Below are 18,077 nucleotides of genomic sequence, written 5' to 3'. Positions count from 1 at the left end.
AAAAAAAAAAAAAAAAAAAAAGAACATATTTTAAGCATTTCCAGCACAAAAATATGAGGTAATGCATATACTAATTAGCTTGACTTAGCCATTTCGCAATGTATACATATTTTAAAACATCCTGGCCAGGGGCACGGTGGCTGACTCCTGTAATCCCAGCATTTTGGGAGGCCAATGTGGGTGGATCACCTGAGGTTAGGAGTTTCAGACCATCCTGGCCAACATGGCGAAACCCCATCTCTATTGAAAATACAAAAATTAACCAGGCGTGGTGGTGTGCATCTGTAATCCCAGCTACTTGGGAGTCTGAGGTAGGAGAATCGCTTGAACTCGGGAGGCGGAGGTTGCAGTGAGTTGAGATTGCGCCACTGCACTCCAGCCTGGGCGACAAGAGCGAAACTCTTTCTCAAAAAAAAAAAAAAAAAAACAAAAGAAAAGAAAAAAGAAAACATCCTGTTGTACACAATATGTATTTTTTTGTCAATTAATAAAAAATCAATAAATTTAAAAAAGAATAAAAGAATAATAGAGTGAAGCTATTTCCCATGGCTAGCTCCTCTTCTTCCTTTAGATTTTATTTACATGTCACTTTCTTGGAGAGGCCTTACCAACCTAACAAAAGTAGTTCCCCAGTTTTTGTTTTTTTCACTGGGTTCCTATGCCTCCCCCACCAGTCTAAGAACTCCATGAAGCCAGTATGTCTTGTGTTCAGTACATAAGGAAGACTCAACAGGTCTTTGTTGACTGAATGAAATGAAAGAAGTCCTTCAACATCCTGCCCCTCTGCTCCCTCAACCCCCAAAGCACTAGTACTTTGTCTTCTCTTCTCTTGGGATATAAGGGAAGAGGAGTCTTCTACCAAGGCCGTTCTCTGCCACTTTCCTCAGGAAGCTCCTTGCCTCCTTGATTCATTCTCCTGTATACTCTTTTTTTTTTTTTTTGACACGCAGTCTCGCTCTGTCGCCCAGGCTGGAGTGCAGTGGCCCAATCTCAGCTCACTGCAACCTCTGCCTCCCGGGTTCAAGCGATTCTCCTGCCTCAGCCTCCCAAGTAGCTGGGATTACAGCATATGGCACCATGCCTGGCTAATTTTTTTTGTATTTTTAGTAGAGACAGGGTTTCACCATGTTGGTTAGGCTGGTCTTGAACTCCTGACCTCAGGTGATCTACCTGCCTCAGCCTCCCAAAGTGTTGGAATTACAGGCGTGAGCCACCAGGCACGGCCTTGTATACTCTTCACTAATCCTTTCCTATCAATATTCAAAGAGGTTCCCCTTAAACAACCAACCAACCACAAATCCCAAAAATTTCTTCCTCTACCAGGCACATGACCGCCCTCTTGCCATGACTTTCAGGACTCTGTTGTCCCCCGTATTCCTTTTATCTTAGCCTCCTTCTCTGACTTTTTTTTTTTTTTTTTTTTTTTTTTGAGACACAGTCCTGTTCTGTCGCCCAGGCTGCAGTGCAGTGGCGCGATCTGGGCTCACTGCAACCTCCGCCTGGGATTACAGGCACACACCACCATGCCTCGCTACTTTCTTTGTATTTTTAGTAGAGACGGGGTTTTGCCATGTTGGCCAGGCTGGTCTCGAACTCCTGACCTCAGGTGATCCGCCCGCCTCTGCTTCCCAAAGTGGTGGGATTACAGGCGTGAGTCACCGCGACCGGCCCTCTAGCTCTTTCTAAAGACTGAGATTTCCCAAGGTCCTGTTCTTTTAAACCCCCATTGAAAAGTGTTGGGATGGAGTCTAGGAAGGAAGAGCTGAGGAGTGAGGCTGGGTTAGGTGGGGAATAAAGAGAGGGGTATGAAAAGCCCGAGGTCTGGGTCAAGAAGACGGGCATGGGGGAAGGATTTGAGCTACTGTGACGTGTAGTGAGGAAGACAGCAGGGAGGCGCGTGCCCGGGCATGACAGCCTCGTGCACAGCTGAGAAAGCAAGCGCGCGTGCGCTTAGCGGCTTCTCTGCGCCTGCGTCGTCCGTGCCAGTCTTTCGCCGGCAAAAGGAAGACGTAGAAAAGGGGACACCGGAAGCTCACTCTTCACCCGGAAATGGTTATTGAGGAACATGGCGTTGCTGGTGCGAGTCCTTGTGAGTGAAGGAGTAATTTTCTACGGTAGCCCTCTGGGTCCCGGGTTGGGGTTCGACAAGGCAGGGCGGGAGGAATTGGAAGGAACTGCAGGAGGGAAGCCTGTGTTATAGCTAGGCTGCGTGGCCGCTTTTCCGTGGGGAAACTGAGGCAGCTTCCTACCTCTTCCCCCGTTTTGACCTTAGCTCCCCTATCTTTCGAGGAGGGGAAGAGTGACATCTGGCCTTTATTTGATGGGGTTTGCTTTTCTTTCCGTCCCCCATGTAACTGCTTCCCCTCAGGGAGAGGAGCATGTAGGACACTGATTGGAGTTTCAGGAGACCTGGGTTCTAGTCCCTGACTGTCACTGATGCATAGGGTGACTTTAAGCAAGTCACTTTTGGGCCTCGTTGTCCCTATGTGAAAAACGAGGACATTAATCTCCTGCAGTCCCTTTAGATTCTGAGATTCTCAGTGTTTCTTTCATAGGTCGTAAGTCAGTTCTAAACTGTACAGTTAGGTGGAATATAGATTATTAGATTGAAAACTGCCTGAGAATTGGAGCCATGTCTGTCTCGGTCGTTTTCACTTTGCCTAGCATGGTGTCTGGCACATCATAGGTGTTAAATGATTACTTGTTGAATAAATGAATGAAGTAAGGAAAGACTACTAGACTCTTTAGCACCCGTGTATGAAACTACTGCGCCTCTTGAGATTTAGTCCTGATCCTTCTAGCATACTCTTTCTTCTAGGAATTAAAAGAGAAAAGAAAGTGGCAGCAGAAAAAACGTTAGGATACAGAGCTTAGTTTTTAATCATGGAGGGATGGGAGGGTTTATAATTTTAGCGAGTCTTCAAATATTGGGTCAAAGACATAGATTTTCATAGTAGACATGGTCTATTCCTGCCTCTGGGTATCTTTTGAATTGTTATTTTGCATTTGTGTTTTGATCTTTTATATATGGCTTACAAGGAGGCAGTTTTACTTCTTGTGTTCCTTGCCAGCCTAGCGGAGTGAGGTACCCTGAATTGCTGTTCAGTAAATTTTTAATTGTAGAATCCCCCCATAACTGCCAGGAAGATTCACCTGGTGAAGTGATTGTTTGATTTCAGGCCAGAAATTGATTCGGAAATGAGGACTGCTGGGGAAATGGCAATTAGTATGATCTGAATTTAGTTTTTTTTTTTTTCTTCCCCTCCCACCGTTTAGTTGTTTTTTTTTTTGAGACAGAGTCTTGCTCTGTCGCCGAAGCTGGAGTGCAGTGGTGCGATCTCAGCTCACTGCAACTTCCACTCCCAGGTTCAAGCGATTCTCCTGTGCTAGCCTCCTGAGTAGATGACAGGCATGCCCCCCCCCCCCCCGCTTTTTTTTTTTTTTTTTTTTTTTTTGAGACAGAGTCTTGCTCTGTCGCCCGGACTGGAGTGCAGTGGCTGGATCTCAGCTCACTGCAAGCTCCGCCTCCTGGGTTTACGCCATTCTCCTGCCTCAGCCTCCTGAGTAGCTGGGACTACAGGCACCCGCCACCTTGCCTGGCTAGTTTTGTATTTTAGTAGAGATGGGGTTTCACCGTGTTAGCCAGGATGGTCTCGATCTCCTGACCTCGTGATCTGCCCGTCTCGGCCTCCCAAAGTGCTGGGATTACAGGCTTGAGCCACCGCTCCTGGCCATACTTATGGTTTTTATGAGTTGTCCTGGGCATTGGTGATCGTTTTTGCTTTTCTTTGGAAATAGTGAAAATTACAGAAAGCCACCCTGTACTTTAGAAAATTTTAAAATTGTGGTAAAATACATATAACAAAATTTACTTTTAAACTTTTTTTTTTTTTTCTGAGATGGAGTTTTGCTCTTGTTGTCCAAGCTGGAGTGCAATGGCGTGATCTAGGCTCACTGCAACCTCTGCCTCCCGGGTTCAAGTGATTCTCCTGCCTCAGCCTCCTGAGTAGCTGGGATTATAGGCCCGCACTTTTTAAGTATACATTTCTGTGGTATTGAGTGCATTTACACTATTGTGCCATCTTTACCACCCTTATCCACAGAATTTTTTTCATTTTGTAAAACTGAAACTCTGAACCTATTAATAGTTCTCTATAGTCTTTTCTCCCCAGCCCCTGGCAGCCACCATTCTACTTTCTGTTTCTGTGAGTTTAACTACTCTGTGTACCTCATATAAGTGGAATCATACAGTATTTGACCTTTTGTGACTGGCTTATTTCATTTAGCATAATGCCCTCAAGGTTCATCCATGTTGTAGCATGTGTCAGAATTTTCTATCTTTTTTTTTGGAGATAGGGTCTCGCTCTGTCATGCATGCTGAAGTGTAGTGGCTCAGTCATACCTCACTGCAGCCTTGACCTCCTGGGTTCAAGTGATCCTCCCACCTCACCTCCTGAGTACCGGGGACCACAGCTGTGTGCCTGGCTAATTTTTTTTTTCTTTTTTGTAGATGGGGTCTCCTTATGTTGCCCGGGCTGGTCTTGAACTCCTGGGCTCAAGCAATTCTGTTGTCTTGGCCTCCCAAAGTGCTGGGATTACAGGCGTGAGCCACTATGTCCAGCCTGTTTAATTTGTTGAGGAATTGTCCTACTGTTTTCCACAGTAGATACACTGTTTCACATTCTCACCAGCAGTGCACAAGGGTTCCAGTTACACCACATCCTTGCCAACACTTGGTATTTTCTGGTTTTTGTTTGTTTTTGAGACAGGGTCTTGATCTGTCACGCAGGCTGCAGTGCAGTGGTCCAATGACAGCTTACTGCAGCCTCAACTTCTGGGCTCAAGTGATCCTCTCATCTTAGCCTCCCGGGTAGCTGGGATTACAGGTGTGTGCCACCACGCCCAGCTAATTTTTAAATTTTTAGTAGAGAGGAAGTTTTGCTGTGTTGCCCAGGCTGGTCTCAAATTCCTGAGCTCAAGTGATGGTCCTGCCTCGGCCTCTCAAAGTGTTAGGATTACAGGTGTGAGCCACCGCACGTGGCCTTATTTTCTGTTTTTTTTGACAATAGCCATTCTAATTATGAAGTGGTGTCTCATTGTAGTATTGATTTACATTTCTCTAGTGGCTAATGATATTGGGCACCTCTTCAGGTTTTTTTTCTTTTTGAGACGGAGTTTCGCTCTTGTTGCCCAGGCTGGAGTGCAATGGCATGATCTCGGCTCACTGCAACCTCCACTTCCTGAGTTCACATGATTCTCCTGCCTAAGCCTCCTGAGTAGCTGGGATTACAGGCCCACACCACCACACCCAGCTAATTTTGTATTTTTAGTAGAGACAGGGTTTCCCCATGTTGGTCAGGATGGTCTCAAACTCCCAACCTCATGTGATCTGCCTGCCTCGGCCTCCCAAAGTGCTAGGATTACAAGTGTGAGCCACCGTGCCCAGCCTTAAATTTTGTATTTTTAGTAGAGATGGGGTTTTACCGTGTTGGCCAGGCATGACCCACCGTATCTGGCAAGTTTTTCATGTATTTTGAATATCAGTCCCTCATCAGATATATGGTTTGCATGTATTTTTCCTATCCTATGGGTTGCTGTTTCTGTCTGTTGATACTGTTATTTGATAGACAAAAGTTTTTAATTTTCATGAAGTCCAACTTTTTTTTTTCTTTTTTCTTTTATTGCCTACTCTTTTTTTTTTTTTAAACAGGGTCTTGCCCTGTCACCTCGGCTAGAGTGCAGTGGCATAATCTAGACTCACTGCAGCCCCTGCCACACAGGTTCAAGCGATTCTCCTGCCTCAGCCTCCCGAGTAGCTGGGATTACAGGCATGCACCAGCACACCTGGCTAATTTTTATGTTTTTAATAGAGAGGGGTTTTTCCCATGTTGGCCAGGCTGGTCTCGAATTCCTGGCCTCAAGTGATCCACCCACCTCAACCTCCCAGAGTGCTGGGATTACAGGCATGAGCCACCATGCCTGGCCCTAATATTGCTTGCTTTTTTGATATCGTATCCAAGAAATCATTGCAAAATCCAATGTCATGAAGCCATTCCTGTAAGTTTTCTTTGAAAAGTTTTATTGTTTTAGGTCTTACATTTTGGTCTTTTATCCATTTTGAGCTAATTTGTGTACATGTTACAAGCTTTTACTATATTTTATGAGCTGTTTTCTTAGTGACCTGCCCTGGGATTACAATGAACATCTTAATTCATAACAGTCTTGTTTGGATTAATACCAACTTGATTTCAGTAATATGTAAAGACTTTCTTTCTATGTAGCTCTGTTCCTTCCTCCATGTTGTGTTATTGGCATCTAAATTACATCTTTATGCATTATATGCCTACCAATGTAGATTTATAATTATTTCTTCTCGTAGTTGTCTTTTAAATTAAAAAGAAAAAGAAAAAAAATTACAAACAGAGAATCCATTTATACCACATTTTTTATTTACCTAAACAGTTACCTTTACTAGTCTACTTTATTTCTTCATATAGATTTGAGTTTTCTGTAGTTTCCTTTCATTTCAACGTAAAGATCTCCCTTATTCTTGCAGGGCAAGTCTACTACTGACAAATTCTTTCCATTTTGCTTATCTGGGAAATCTTCATTTTTCCTTCACTTTCGAATAATAGTTTTGCCGGATATAGAATTATTGTTTGAAAATCTTTGTCTTTCCGTGTTTTGACTATTTTATCCCACTGCCTTCTGGCTGCTACAGTTTCTGAGAAGAAATCAACTGTTAATGTTCTTGAGGATGCTTTGTATATGATGAATTTCTTTTCTTGCTCATTTAAAGAATCTGTCTTTGTCTCTTGGCAGCTTGCATATGATGTGTCTGTGACTCTCTTTGTGTTTATCCTATTTGGAGTTAGTAGAGCTTCTTGGAATCCTAAATTACCATTTTCCATTATGTTTAGGATGTTTTCTGCCATTATTTCTTCAAATATTTTTCTGTCCTTTTATTTTCTTTGCTTCTGAGACTAATCATACATATATTGGTGTGTTTGATGGTGTTCCACAGTCTGAGGCTGTTAAATTTGTTCTTCTTTTTTTCTGTTTTGCTTTTCATTTTGAGGCTATTAATTTGTCTTTATTGCTTTTTCTTTTTGTTCCTTGGACTGGATAATCTAAATGGACCTATCTTCAAGACCACTGATTCTTTTCTTCTGCCTGTTGAAGTCTGCTGTTGAGCCCCTCTAATGAGTTTTTCATTTTAGTTGTTGGACTTTTCAATTCCAGAATTTATTTTGTCTTTAGAAAAATAACTTCTCATTCTGTTGATATTCTCTTTGGTAAGACATCATTCTCATACTTTCCTATAGTTTGTTTGTTTATTTATTTATTTATTTTTTGAGACGGAGTCTGGCTTTGTTGCTAGGCTGGAGTGCAGTGGCACCATCTCAGCTCACTGCAACCTCCACCTCCTGGGTTCAAGCAATTCTCCTGCCTCAGCCTTCTGAGTAGCTGGGATTACTGGTGCCTGCCACCACACCTGGCTAATTTTTGTATTTTTGGTAGAGGTGGGGTTTCATCATGTTGGCCAGGATGGTCTCAAACTCCTGACCTCAGGTGATCCACCTGCCTTGGCCTTCCAAAGTGCTGGGATTACAGGTGTGAGCCACCGTGCTCAGCCACTTTCCTGTAGTTCTTTGGACATGTTTTCATTTAGGTCTTTGAACATATTTGAAATAGTTAAAAATGTCTTTGTCTGCTGTCTGGGTTTTCTTAGAGACAGTTTCTATTGATTGCATTTTTCCCCCTGTGTGTGGGCCATACTTTATTGTTTCTTTGCATGTTTTATAACTTTTTTTTTGTTGAAAACAAAATGTTTTTTGTTAAAAAACATTTTAAGTAATGTGGCCACTCTGGAAATCAGATTGTTTCCCTTCCCAAGATTTGTTGTTGCATTTTTGTTTAGTGACTTTTCTGAATTGATTCTGTAGTCTGTATTCTTTGTCGTTTGTGGCCACTGAAGTCGCTGCTTAGTTTAGTGGTCAGGTAATGATTAAGCAAATTTCTTTAAATTTCTGTTAAATTTCTTAAAATTCTGTTCTCACTGCCTGGAAGCAGTGAGTATCCCAGTTTTTCCTGTGGGGCTCTGTGTCCATGTTGGGATGTACCTATAACTCTCTGCCAGACATTCAATAACTCCGCCTTAACTTTCACTTCCTGCTGTGCAGAACCTCAGGGTCAACCACAAGTAAGAGATGTTCTTAGATCTTTCCTGAGCACGTGCACAACTTTGGGTATGTGCACAGACCTGGGTGTGTTCATGGCTTCCTAGATGCCATGAATATGTTGGGGCTTTTCTAAGCCCCTGTGGACGTCTCATTCACCAGCTTTTCCTTTAAACCTTTTTGGTTAGTCTATTGTTTTCCCCACCTGTTGTTCACTGCCTCAGGAAGCCATGAAGTCAAACAGTTACCTCTATTTGTTTTTAACCGGTGCTCCTGGGGAAAAGGTTTTTTTCACACTGGGTGAGTTCTAAGACAGCCTTGAAATAGGGCCTTCTAAGGAACTATCAGACAGATTGAATAATGCCAATTCTTTGTAAGGCTTTGATGAACATCATCCCCATTCTGGAGTCAACTTTTCTCTTGAGGAGACTAGTTTGTTTAGTGGTTGTTGCTATTTAGAAACCAAATCTGGGTGCTACATGTGCTCATTGCTACTGGAGTGTCATTGTCTGCAGGCCCTATGAGGATGTGGGTGGGAAATATATATATGTCTATATATACACATAAACATGCATATATCTTTTTCTTTATATGTTAAAAGCCCACACCAGTTATTCTAAATCCATTCTAATACCACAGGGTTTGTTCTACTCTTTTGCCTTGCCATATTTGTTAACTCCTTTCTCTGATAGAAACCTGACCCCTCACCCTTAATGTATTTATTGATTTACTCAAATCTTTCCTGTATTTAATCAATCTTTTGAAAGCTCAGATTGAAAACTCCCAACAAAGTGGGAGGAGGCAGTGTATTCAGTAATTTTTTTTTTTTTTTTTTTGAGACGAAGTCTCGCTCTTGTCCCCCAGGCTGGAGTTCTATGGCGCGATCTTGGCTTACTGCAACCTCCGCCTCCCGGGTTGAAGCAATTCTTCTGCCTCAGTCTCCCAAGTAGCTGGGATTGCAGGTGCACGCCCCCATGCCTGGCTAATTTTCTTGTATTTTAGTAGAGACAGGGTTTCACTGTGTTGCCCAGGCTGGTTGCAAACTCCTGAGTTCAGGCAGTCTGCCTGCCTTGGCCTCCCAAAGTGCTGGAGTAATTTTTTGTTGTTGTTTGAGATGGAGTCTCACTCTGTCACCCAGGCTGGAGTGCAACAGCATGATCTCTGCTTACTGCAACTTCCTCCTCCTGGGTTCAAGCGATCCTTGTGCCTCAGCTTCCTGAGTAGCTGGGATTACAGGTGTGTGCCACCTGGCTTATTTATATATATTATATAATTTTTAGTACAGACTGGTTTCACTATGTTGGCCAGTCTGGTCTTGAACTCCTGACCTCAAGTGATCCACCTCGGCCTCACAAAGTGCTGGGAATACAGGCATGAGCCACTATGCCCGGCCTGTATTCAGTAATTTTTGAAGGAATGGTTAAACATTCTCTTCCTCCCTCTGTGGAAATATCCTTTTGTATTATAGCATGCCATATTGTAACTGGAAGGAAAGTTTGTTACCGTAGTATCTGTTCCTTGGACTCCGGAATTGAATTAATATCCATGGCATTTGGAATATAGGCACCAGCGGTGACTTATAAAGTGGATTTCAACTGGGCGTGGTGGCTCACGCCTGTAATCCCAGCACTTTGGGAGGCTGAGGCCAGGGGATCACCTGAGGTTGGGAGTTCAAGACCAGCCTGATCAACATGGAGAAACCCCGTCTGTACTAAAAATACAAAATTAGCTGGGCATGGTGGTGCATGCCTGTAATCCCAGCTACTTGGGAGGCTGAGGCAGGAGAATCTCTCGAACCCAGGAGGCAGAGGTTGTCGTGAGCTGAGATTGCACCATTGCACTGCAGTCTGGGCAACAAGAGCGAAACTCCATCTCAAAAAAAAAAAAGTGGATTTCATGTTTATAATTGATTTTCATTATTCACAGATTCTATATTTGTGAACTCACCTAGTTGCTAAAATTTATTTGAAACCCCAAAATCAATACTCACGGCACTTTTGTAGTTATTTGAGGACATTTGCAGAGGGTAAGGAATTTGAGCTGCCAATGTGCGTGTTCCTAGCTGAGGTGGGTCAACATTCCGCCTTCTTGTTTCGGTTTTCATACTGTAACAAGTATTCTTTTCATGGCCTGTTTAGTGCCATATTTTTGTGCTTTTGTTGGTGAATCCCATCTTTAAAATGTCCCCCAGGTGTAGTATGGAAATGCTATCTAGCATTGCTGAGTGCAGGAAGGCCACAATGTGCCTTACGGGAAAATATGTTTATTAGGTAAATTTTGCTATAGTGCTGTTGGCTGTGAGTTCAGTGTTAATGAATCAACAATGTATATTAAGTAGGGTGTTTTTCAACAGAAACCCATAAAGCAAGGCTATGTATTGATTGGTTGATGAATGTTGTGACCAGAGGCTTGCAGGAACCTAAGTCTGGCATTTCCTCTAGAAGCAATTGTTCAGTATTTGCACACTCAGTGTTTGTGGTGATTTTATGGTGAATAACTAGAATCCGCTGCACCTGTAAATCATTTTCTAGCTCATGAATGAGCCAAGGAAAATGCTGTGTATCTTAAAAAAACCACATGCACAATTACAGGCCTGTCAGTGGACTGATTAAAGGGTAGTCAGTACAAGAGGTGGTATGTCAGAATGTTTTGAAATACTGATGTAAAAATCACTGCAATTAACAATGTGCACGGGAAACAAAAACATGAAGCCTATCTTAAAAATTTTGGTTTTGAAGTGTTGGAAAGGCAAAATGACAATAAAACTAGTTCCCATTTAGTAACAGTGCATTTATCTTAAGTTAAAGGAATAATTTTTTGCCATTGGGAATGGCTATAAATGTTTTTTGAACTTGGGAGAAGTTGAGATGTGCTAATTGTTATAGGCCTAATATTTTAGTACCTTAAGAGAGAGATAAGTACTTCCACAGATATATATTTATAGATGAAGTGTTGGAAGAGGTGGAAAGGAAAAAGGATGAGTAGAGGCTGACACGGTGGCTCATGCCTGTAATCCCAGCACTTTGGGAGGCTGAGAGGGGTGGATCACCTGAGATCACGAGTTCAAGACCAGCCTGGCCAACATGGTGAAACCCTGCCTCTACTGAAAATACAAAAATTAGCCAGGCATGGTAGCGTGTCCCTGTAGTCCCAGCTACTTGGGAGGCTGAGGCAGGAGAATTGCTTGAATCCGGGAGGCGAAGGTTGTGGTGAGCCGAGATGGCGCCACTGCACTCCAGCCTGGGTGACAGAGTAAGGACTCCATCTCAAAAAAAAAAAGAAATATAATATTAAAAAAAGGACTGAGTAGAGCCAGTAGAACCAGAAGCTGACATCTAGATAGATTTCCTTTTTTTTGTTTTTTTTGAGTGGAGTCTTGCTCTGTCGCGCAGGCTGGAGTGCAGTGGCATGATCTTGGCTCACTGTAACCTCTGTCTCCTGAGTTCAAGCAATTCTCCCTACCTCAGCCTCCCGAGTAGCTGGGATTGCAGGCACCTGCCACCATGCCAGGCTAATTTTTGTATTTTTAGTAGAGATGGGGTTTCTCCATGTTGGCCAGGCTTGTCTAGAACTCCTGACCTCAGGTGATCTGCCTGCCTCGGTCTCCCAAAGTGCTGGGATTACAGGTGTGAGCCACCGTGCCCAGCCTAGAGAGATTTCTTGAAGCAATTGAGTTTATAGTTTGGGTTGGAGTGAAGAGGAGAGTCCCAGAGGAAATTACTACAAGGGAATTAGCATGTGTGGAGTGGAGCAGTGATTCCCAAACCAGAGAATCTGAATCAGGTTTTGAAACTGTTGAGTGGAAAACCCAGCAAGTATTATGAGTTTAGAGGGATCCAATTGGTAAAGACCAGTAAGGATCAGGTATTTAAGTTACAATAAAGAGATCCTTGGAAACCTCTTTTGAGAAAGGGAATGAATGCCAGATTCCAAACAATATTTTAAGAAAATGGTTTTTGCTTCTCTGTCAGTTTGCTGGGGGAAGCAGGGCTTGCATAATTCAATAACCGTTATTCATAACAGTGATGCTGTTGGTTGTGTTTTTCTGTTATCAAAGTGCTTTTAGAAATGTTCCTGGGAACACTGCTATGAGATAGCTTTTATTATTCCCATTTTTCATAAGGGAAAATGGAGGCCCAGATTGTTGAGTAACCAGTTCACAGCTATTTGATGGCTGACTTGGGATTACCTTTTCTGCTACACTTCAGTGGTTTCAATTAAGGATTTGGACAAGAATTGTAGGATTGGAAAAGGAAAGAACAGCTGATTGTTCCTTTCTTCTAATAAGAACTGTTCTAAAAGTATTGGCCTAAGACCAACCGGAGCCAAAATTACAGAGAAAAATTTTGTTGACATTGGAAATTACATGATGAAATTCTTCAGAAAATCTTCCAAAAGTTTGCATTGTTTCAACTTGTAATTTCCTCTTGCTCCCCCTGTCCCCCCGCCCTTGGCCCTGAATCTGAAGCAGTTTCCTCTTACCCATACTTAACATTTTTAGGACAGGAACATCTGACATTGAATGATTCTAGTAAATCTGTCAGTGTTTGTAAAACAAAACACCAGTAACTGTCTCTCATTTGGAAAACCACTTCAACCGATCAAACCGCAGCTCAAATAAAATATTTTTAGCTCCACTTTTCATTTGAAATATAAGGTGCTGTAAGTGGCAATTATACAATTTTAGAACTGTGAGACACTTTAGAAAGCGTCTGTAGGTTTAAAAATTTAATGCCTTTCTCCCCCCACCTCAACCTGTTACTGTCTACTCGAGGAAATGGAGATTCAGATTCAACTTAATATGCTGAACATACTGCAAGGTACATTTGTTAATTTTAAAGAAAATCCTAAGAAATAGGGATTTTGTCTTATTTTTGATAAAAAGAGACAACCAAGGCTTCCAGAGGTGATGATCTGATATGTAACTTCTGAACAGTGCTTTCTGCCTTTAGTTATGTGGCACTTTCCACAATACGCTGTTTTAATTGGTTCCAGACTAGGTCATATAATGTTAGAGCTAGAAGGTACCTTGCAGATACTCTACCCTTTCATCCCGTAAATGAGCATGGATTCTAGAGTTGGGTTGCCTGGGTTCATATCGTAATCCTGCTGTTAGAACTGTGTGATGTTGGGAGGTTGTTTATCCTCTCCATGCCTCAGTTTCCTTTTTTATATAAATGGGATAATGGTGTACCTACATGAGTGGTGATTGTGAAGTTTAAATGAGTTCATATGTGTAAAGTATCAAAAAAGTGCCTGCCATCAAATGCTCATTAAGTATTCCTGATAATTGCTGTGAGGAAACTGAATGTCACAGAGGTTAAATTACTTGTAAAGATAATATTAGAGTAGCTGAATTTAAACTGGAATCTTTGACTCCTAGTACAGTTGTCCCTGAGTATCCCTGGTCCTTTGGTTCCAGGACCTCCCTCGGATACCAAAATCCATAGATGCTCAAGTCCTTGATACGAAGTGGCATAGTGTTTGCATATAACCTATGTATATCCCTCTATGTACTTTAAATAATCTCTAGATTACTTACATTTAATACAATATAGGTGCTATGTAAATAGTTGTTATACTGTATTATTTAGGGAGTAATGACGAGAAAAAAAGTCTAAATGTTTAGTATGGCAAATTTTTTTTTCCTGATTTTTTTTTTTTTTTTGAGATGGAGTCTTACACTGTCGCCCAGGCTGGAGTGTGGTGGCATGATCTCAGCTCACTGCAAGCTCCGCCTCCCAGGTTCATGCCATTCTTCTGCTTCAGCCTCCTGAGTAACTGGGACTACAGGCACCCGCCACCACACCCGGCTAATTTTTTTGTATTTTTTGTAGAGACGGGGTTTCACGTGTTAGCCAGGATGGTCTTGATCTCCCGACCTCGTGATCCACCTGCCTCGGCCTCCCAAAGTGTTGGGATTACAGGAGCTACCGCGCCTGGCCTGATTTTTTTTTTTTTGTTTTTAGAGACAGAGTCTCCCTCTCTATTGCCCAGGCTGGAGTGCAGTGGCACAATCTCTGCTCACTTGCAACTTTTGCCTCCTGGGTTCAAGTGATTCTTATGCTTCAGCCTCCAGAGTAGCTGGGACTACAGGTACACACCACCATGCCTGGCATTTTTTTTTTCCTAAATATTTTAATCTGTGGATGGCTGAATCCATGGATGCAGAACCCATGGCTGTGGAGGGCTGACTGTGTTGTACATTATGCCTTGCAAAGGATTTTCAAGCAATTTATGTGTGTGGTCCTCATTATGGCCCTATAAGGTCTACAGGTCAAGTGAAGAAAACCCTCAGATCCCTAGAGTTGGTTCCTAAAATTAAGATTTTCAGTGCTATGTACATGGCTGTCATTTATACAGTAGAATGTATTTCAGCTTCTTAAAATAAAGCAGACTTCTCATTTAGCAAGACAGAGCTCTCCCTTTCTCCAGCCTAACCTCTCCCTTTGGCCAAGAGACCTTTCTGAAGTGAGCTTCATGTTAGAGGGAAATTGTGAATCTCAGTTTCTACTTGAACAGCCATGTAATCTCTCTTGTCTTGGAAATCAAGTTGCCCGCGTGTGTTTTCTCACTGTAAAACTTCTACCCTAGTTTCCTCCTCCTTTTGGGGATGATGATGATCTCAGCATTGCTTACTATAAAGGGATTCTGTGAAGATCAGGTAAGGAAGTCAGTGTTTATGAAAACACACTGTAAGCCAGGCACAGGTTATGCAAGCCTTTAGTCCCAGCTACTTGGGAAGCTGAAGTGGGAGGATCACTTGAGCCCAGGAATCAGGCATTTGAGGCTGTAGTGTACAATGTTAGCACCATGACTAGGCACTGGACTCCAGCCTGGGCAATGTAGTGAGACTCTGTCTCTTCAAAAAAAAAAAAAAAAAAAAAGGCCAGGCACAGTGGCTCACATCTGTAATCCCAGCACTTTGGGAGACCGAGGTAGGTAGATAACACTTAAGGTCAGCAGTTTGAGACTAGCCTGGCCAACATGCTGAAACCCTGTCTCTACTAAAAATACAGAAATTAGCCAGATGTGGTGGCTCATTCCTGTAGTCCCAGCCCCTCAGGAGTCTGAGGCATAAGAGTCACTTGAACCCGGGAGGTAGAGATTGCAGTGAGCCGAGATCATACCACTGCATTCCAGCCTGGGTGGCAGAGCAAGACTCCGCCTCAAAAAAAAAAAAAAAAAAAAGACATTGCAAACTGTAATTTGAATTATAATCTAATCATAAAATGCCAGAAGTCTGCTTATTTTGTTTCTCTTCCCAGAGGGAGCCCATGCCCACTGCTTGAGTTACCTGTTACCAGAATTATTTTAGTCTGCGGAACCAGTAGTAGGCAGTGGTATATCTTATCCTTGGAGAAATGAGCATGTGGAGGCTTGGTCTTGGTCCCGTTTTGGAAGTTCTTCATTCATGTGATACCCCATTCTGGCAGGATTTCTAAACTTAGGTACTAAAGGCCAGATCTGGAATGATCTTGAGTACAGTTGCTTCTGTCCCTGTGGAATTAGAGTGTGCCACCCTCCTGGCATGTGGCTGCAACCCAAATATGATATTGTGAGAGAAGAAATATATATTTGGTCTTTATCCCTAGTTCCTGGCACAGAGCTCTTGAAACTCTTGCAAAGTGATTGGGGTGAGAGGAGTGTCTTTTGTGATTTATAATAAGCCCCTTTCAACGATACATAAGTTTATGGGTTTTTTTTTTTTTTTTTTTTTGTATAGCCAGGGGTCTCACTTTGTTGCCCAGGCTGGTTTCGACCTCCTGGCTTCAAGTAATCCTGCTTCAGCCTCTCAAAAATGCTGAGATAATAGGAGTGAAGGCATGAACCTCTATGCCCAGCAATGAGTTTGTGTTGATAAGCTGACTCTTGGAGGGTAGAGGCTGGTTGCTAGAGGAACAAATATGTGAGTAGAAGGTTGGAACTTGTAGCTTCTCCCACTCCTCTCTGACTTTTGGAAGGGGCGAGGGGCTGGAGATTGAGCTAATCACCAGTGGTCAGTGATAGTCAATCATGTCTACATAATGAAGCCTCCATAGAAATCCTTGGGTTTGGAGAACTTCTGGGTTAGTAAATATATCAAAATGTAGGGAGGGTGGCACACCCGGAGAGCAGGCTCCCACCCCATACCTTGTCTTTTGCATCACTTCCTTTTGGCTCTTCTTCCTGAGGCGTATCCTTTATAATAAACTGATAAACGTAAGTGAAGTGCCTCCCCGAGTTGAGCCATGCTAGCAAATTATTGAATCTGAGGAGGCAGCTGTGGAAATCCCCAATGTATGGACAAGTTGAACAAAAGTGTGAGTAACCTGGGGACTCACTGCTTGTGATGGGAGTCTGAAGTGGGGACAATCCTGTTGGATGGAGCTGTGAGGTCTCTGCTGACTCCAGGCAGTTAGTGTAAGAATTAAGTTAAATTGTAGGACACCCAGTTGGTGTCTGCAGAGAACTGGAGAATTGCTTGGTATGGAGACCTCTTGCCCCTGCACATTTGGTATCAGAAGTGGAGTGTTGAATATAGAAAAAAGAGTTTTTCGTCTCTACCAGAAGTTCTCTGAACCCTGTCATTTAGAATTTTTATGGAGGCTTAGGGTTGGCATGATTGATTCAATCACTGGGTACTTGGGATTGGCTGAGTCTCTAATGAGGTGGGGATGCCGTGAGGAGTTGAGGTTGAATTCCAACCCTCTATTCCTGTGGTTGGTTCCTCTGGCAACCAGCCTCCGTCCTGCATGAATCATCTCATTAGCATAAACTCAGGTATGGTTGAAAGGGGCTTGTTATGAGTTACAGACACCCCCATCACTCAGAAATTCCAAGGGTTTTAGGAGCTCTGTGCCAGGAACTAGAGATGAAGACCAAATATATATTTCTAATTATATGACAATGTCACAGGTACTCTTTGCCTTCCACGTAGGGAGTATGATTTAGATTCCTGACAGATTATTTTTTTCTTTCTCTAGAGGAACCAGACTAGCATTTCCCAGTGGGTTCCAGTATGCAGCCGATTGATACCTGTGTCTCCTACCCAAGGACAGGGTGGCAGGGCTCTGTCTGGCACTTCCCAGGTAAGATTTGTTGTTCTTTTGCTTAGTATGAAAAACTTAGTGTTTATGTGCAAATGTCATGTATTTATAGGTTAGCCAACCAAATTGTGTGATGGAAAAACCTCATGAGACCACTCTGGGTCTCTGTGGTGCCAGCTTAGGACTGATTCCTAAAGTATGGTGTCTAGGGCGTTGCTTCTAAATGCCCTAGCAGTGGAACTTAGCCTAGGATACCATGCTACAGTCTGATGATTTTTACTGTTAGGGAGTATTTCCAGATATTCATCTCCGAGTTAACCTTTTCAGTTTTCTTTTGTAGCCGCCTTGTGCTACTTTTATTTGGGCGTGAGAATTATTTCTTTTTCCTTTATATGAATATGAATTCCAAGAAACAATTATTTGAGGTATTCATTTACCGTTGACCACCTAATTCATTGTAATGTAGTTTACCTTGGACCTTGTGTGAGGGCTTTTCTCCCCTCCTGAATTTTGTTAATAATACAAATAATTTAGTAATAAGGGAAATAAAAATCACCTACAACTTCAAATCTGAAAACATCAGTATTTTCATCTCTGCTGGTTCTTTTACAGCCTCTGTGTGTGTGTGTATGTGTGTGTATGTGTGTGTATGTATATGTATTTTATTCCTGAAGTACCCTAACAGATGTCCACAGAATTTTATATTCTGGTACCTTTTCACTTATTAGAGTGGACATTATTCATATTGTTTTGATAGACTTTGTAATTAATTTTTTTTTTTTTCTTTTGAGAAGGAGTCTCGCTCTGTCCCCTGGCTGGAGGGCAGTGGCGCGATCTCGGCTCACTGCGAGCTCCGCCTCCCGGGTTC

The 18,077-nt window shown here is 42.6% G+C and overlaps 1 protein-coding gene across 1 annotated transcript in view; it reads left to right on the top strand.

The window, feature by feature from the left end:
- The first annotated feature begins 1,886 nt into the window (after positions 1-1,886).
- Positions 1,887-18,077, top strand: part of UQCC1 (ubiquinol-cytochrome c reductase complex assembly factor 1) — a 107,604-nt gene continuing 91,413 nt past the window's right edge. The window contains exons 1-2 of the mRNA XM_017886635.1: positions 1,887-2,089; positions 17,147-17,251. Coding sequence (XP_017742124.1) covers positions 2,066-2,089; positions 17,147-17,251 — 129 coding nt within the window. The 5' untranslated portion in view covers positions 1,887-2,065. The remainder of the gene's footprint in view (positions 2,090-17,146; positions 17,252-18,077) is intronic.

This window comes from Rhinopithecus bieti, unplaced genomic scaffold (genome assembly GCF_001698545.2).
Source record: "Rhinopithecus bieti isolate Rb0 unplaced genomic scaffold, ASM169854v2 scaffold_15197, whole genome shotgun sequence".
In the NCBI taxonomy this organism is placed as follows: domain Eukaryota; kingdom Metazoa; phylum Chordata; class Mammalia; order Primates; family Cercopithecidae; genus Rhinopithecus; species Rhinopithecus bieti.
Note: the sequence above shows the minus strand (reverse complement) of the source record. Positions and strands in the feature narration are given on the sequence as shown.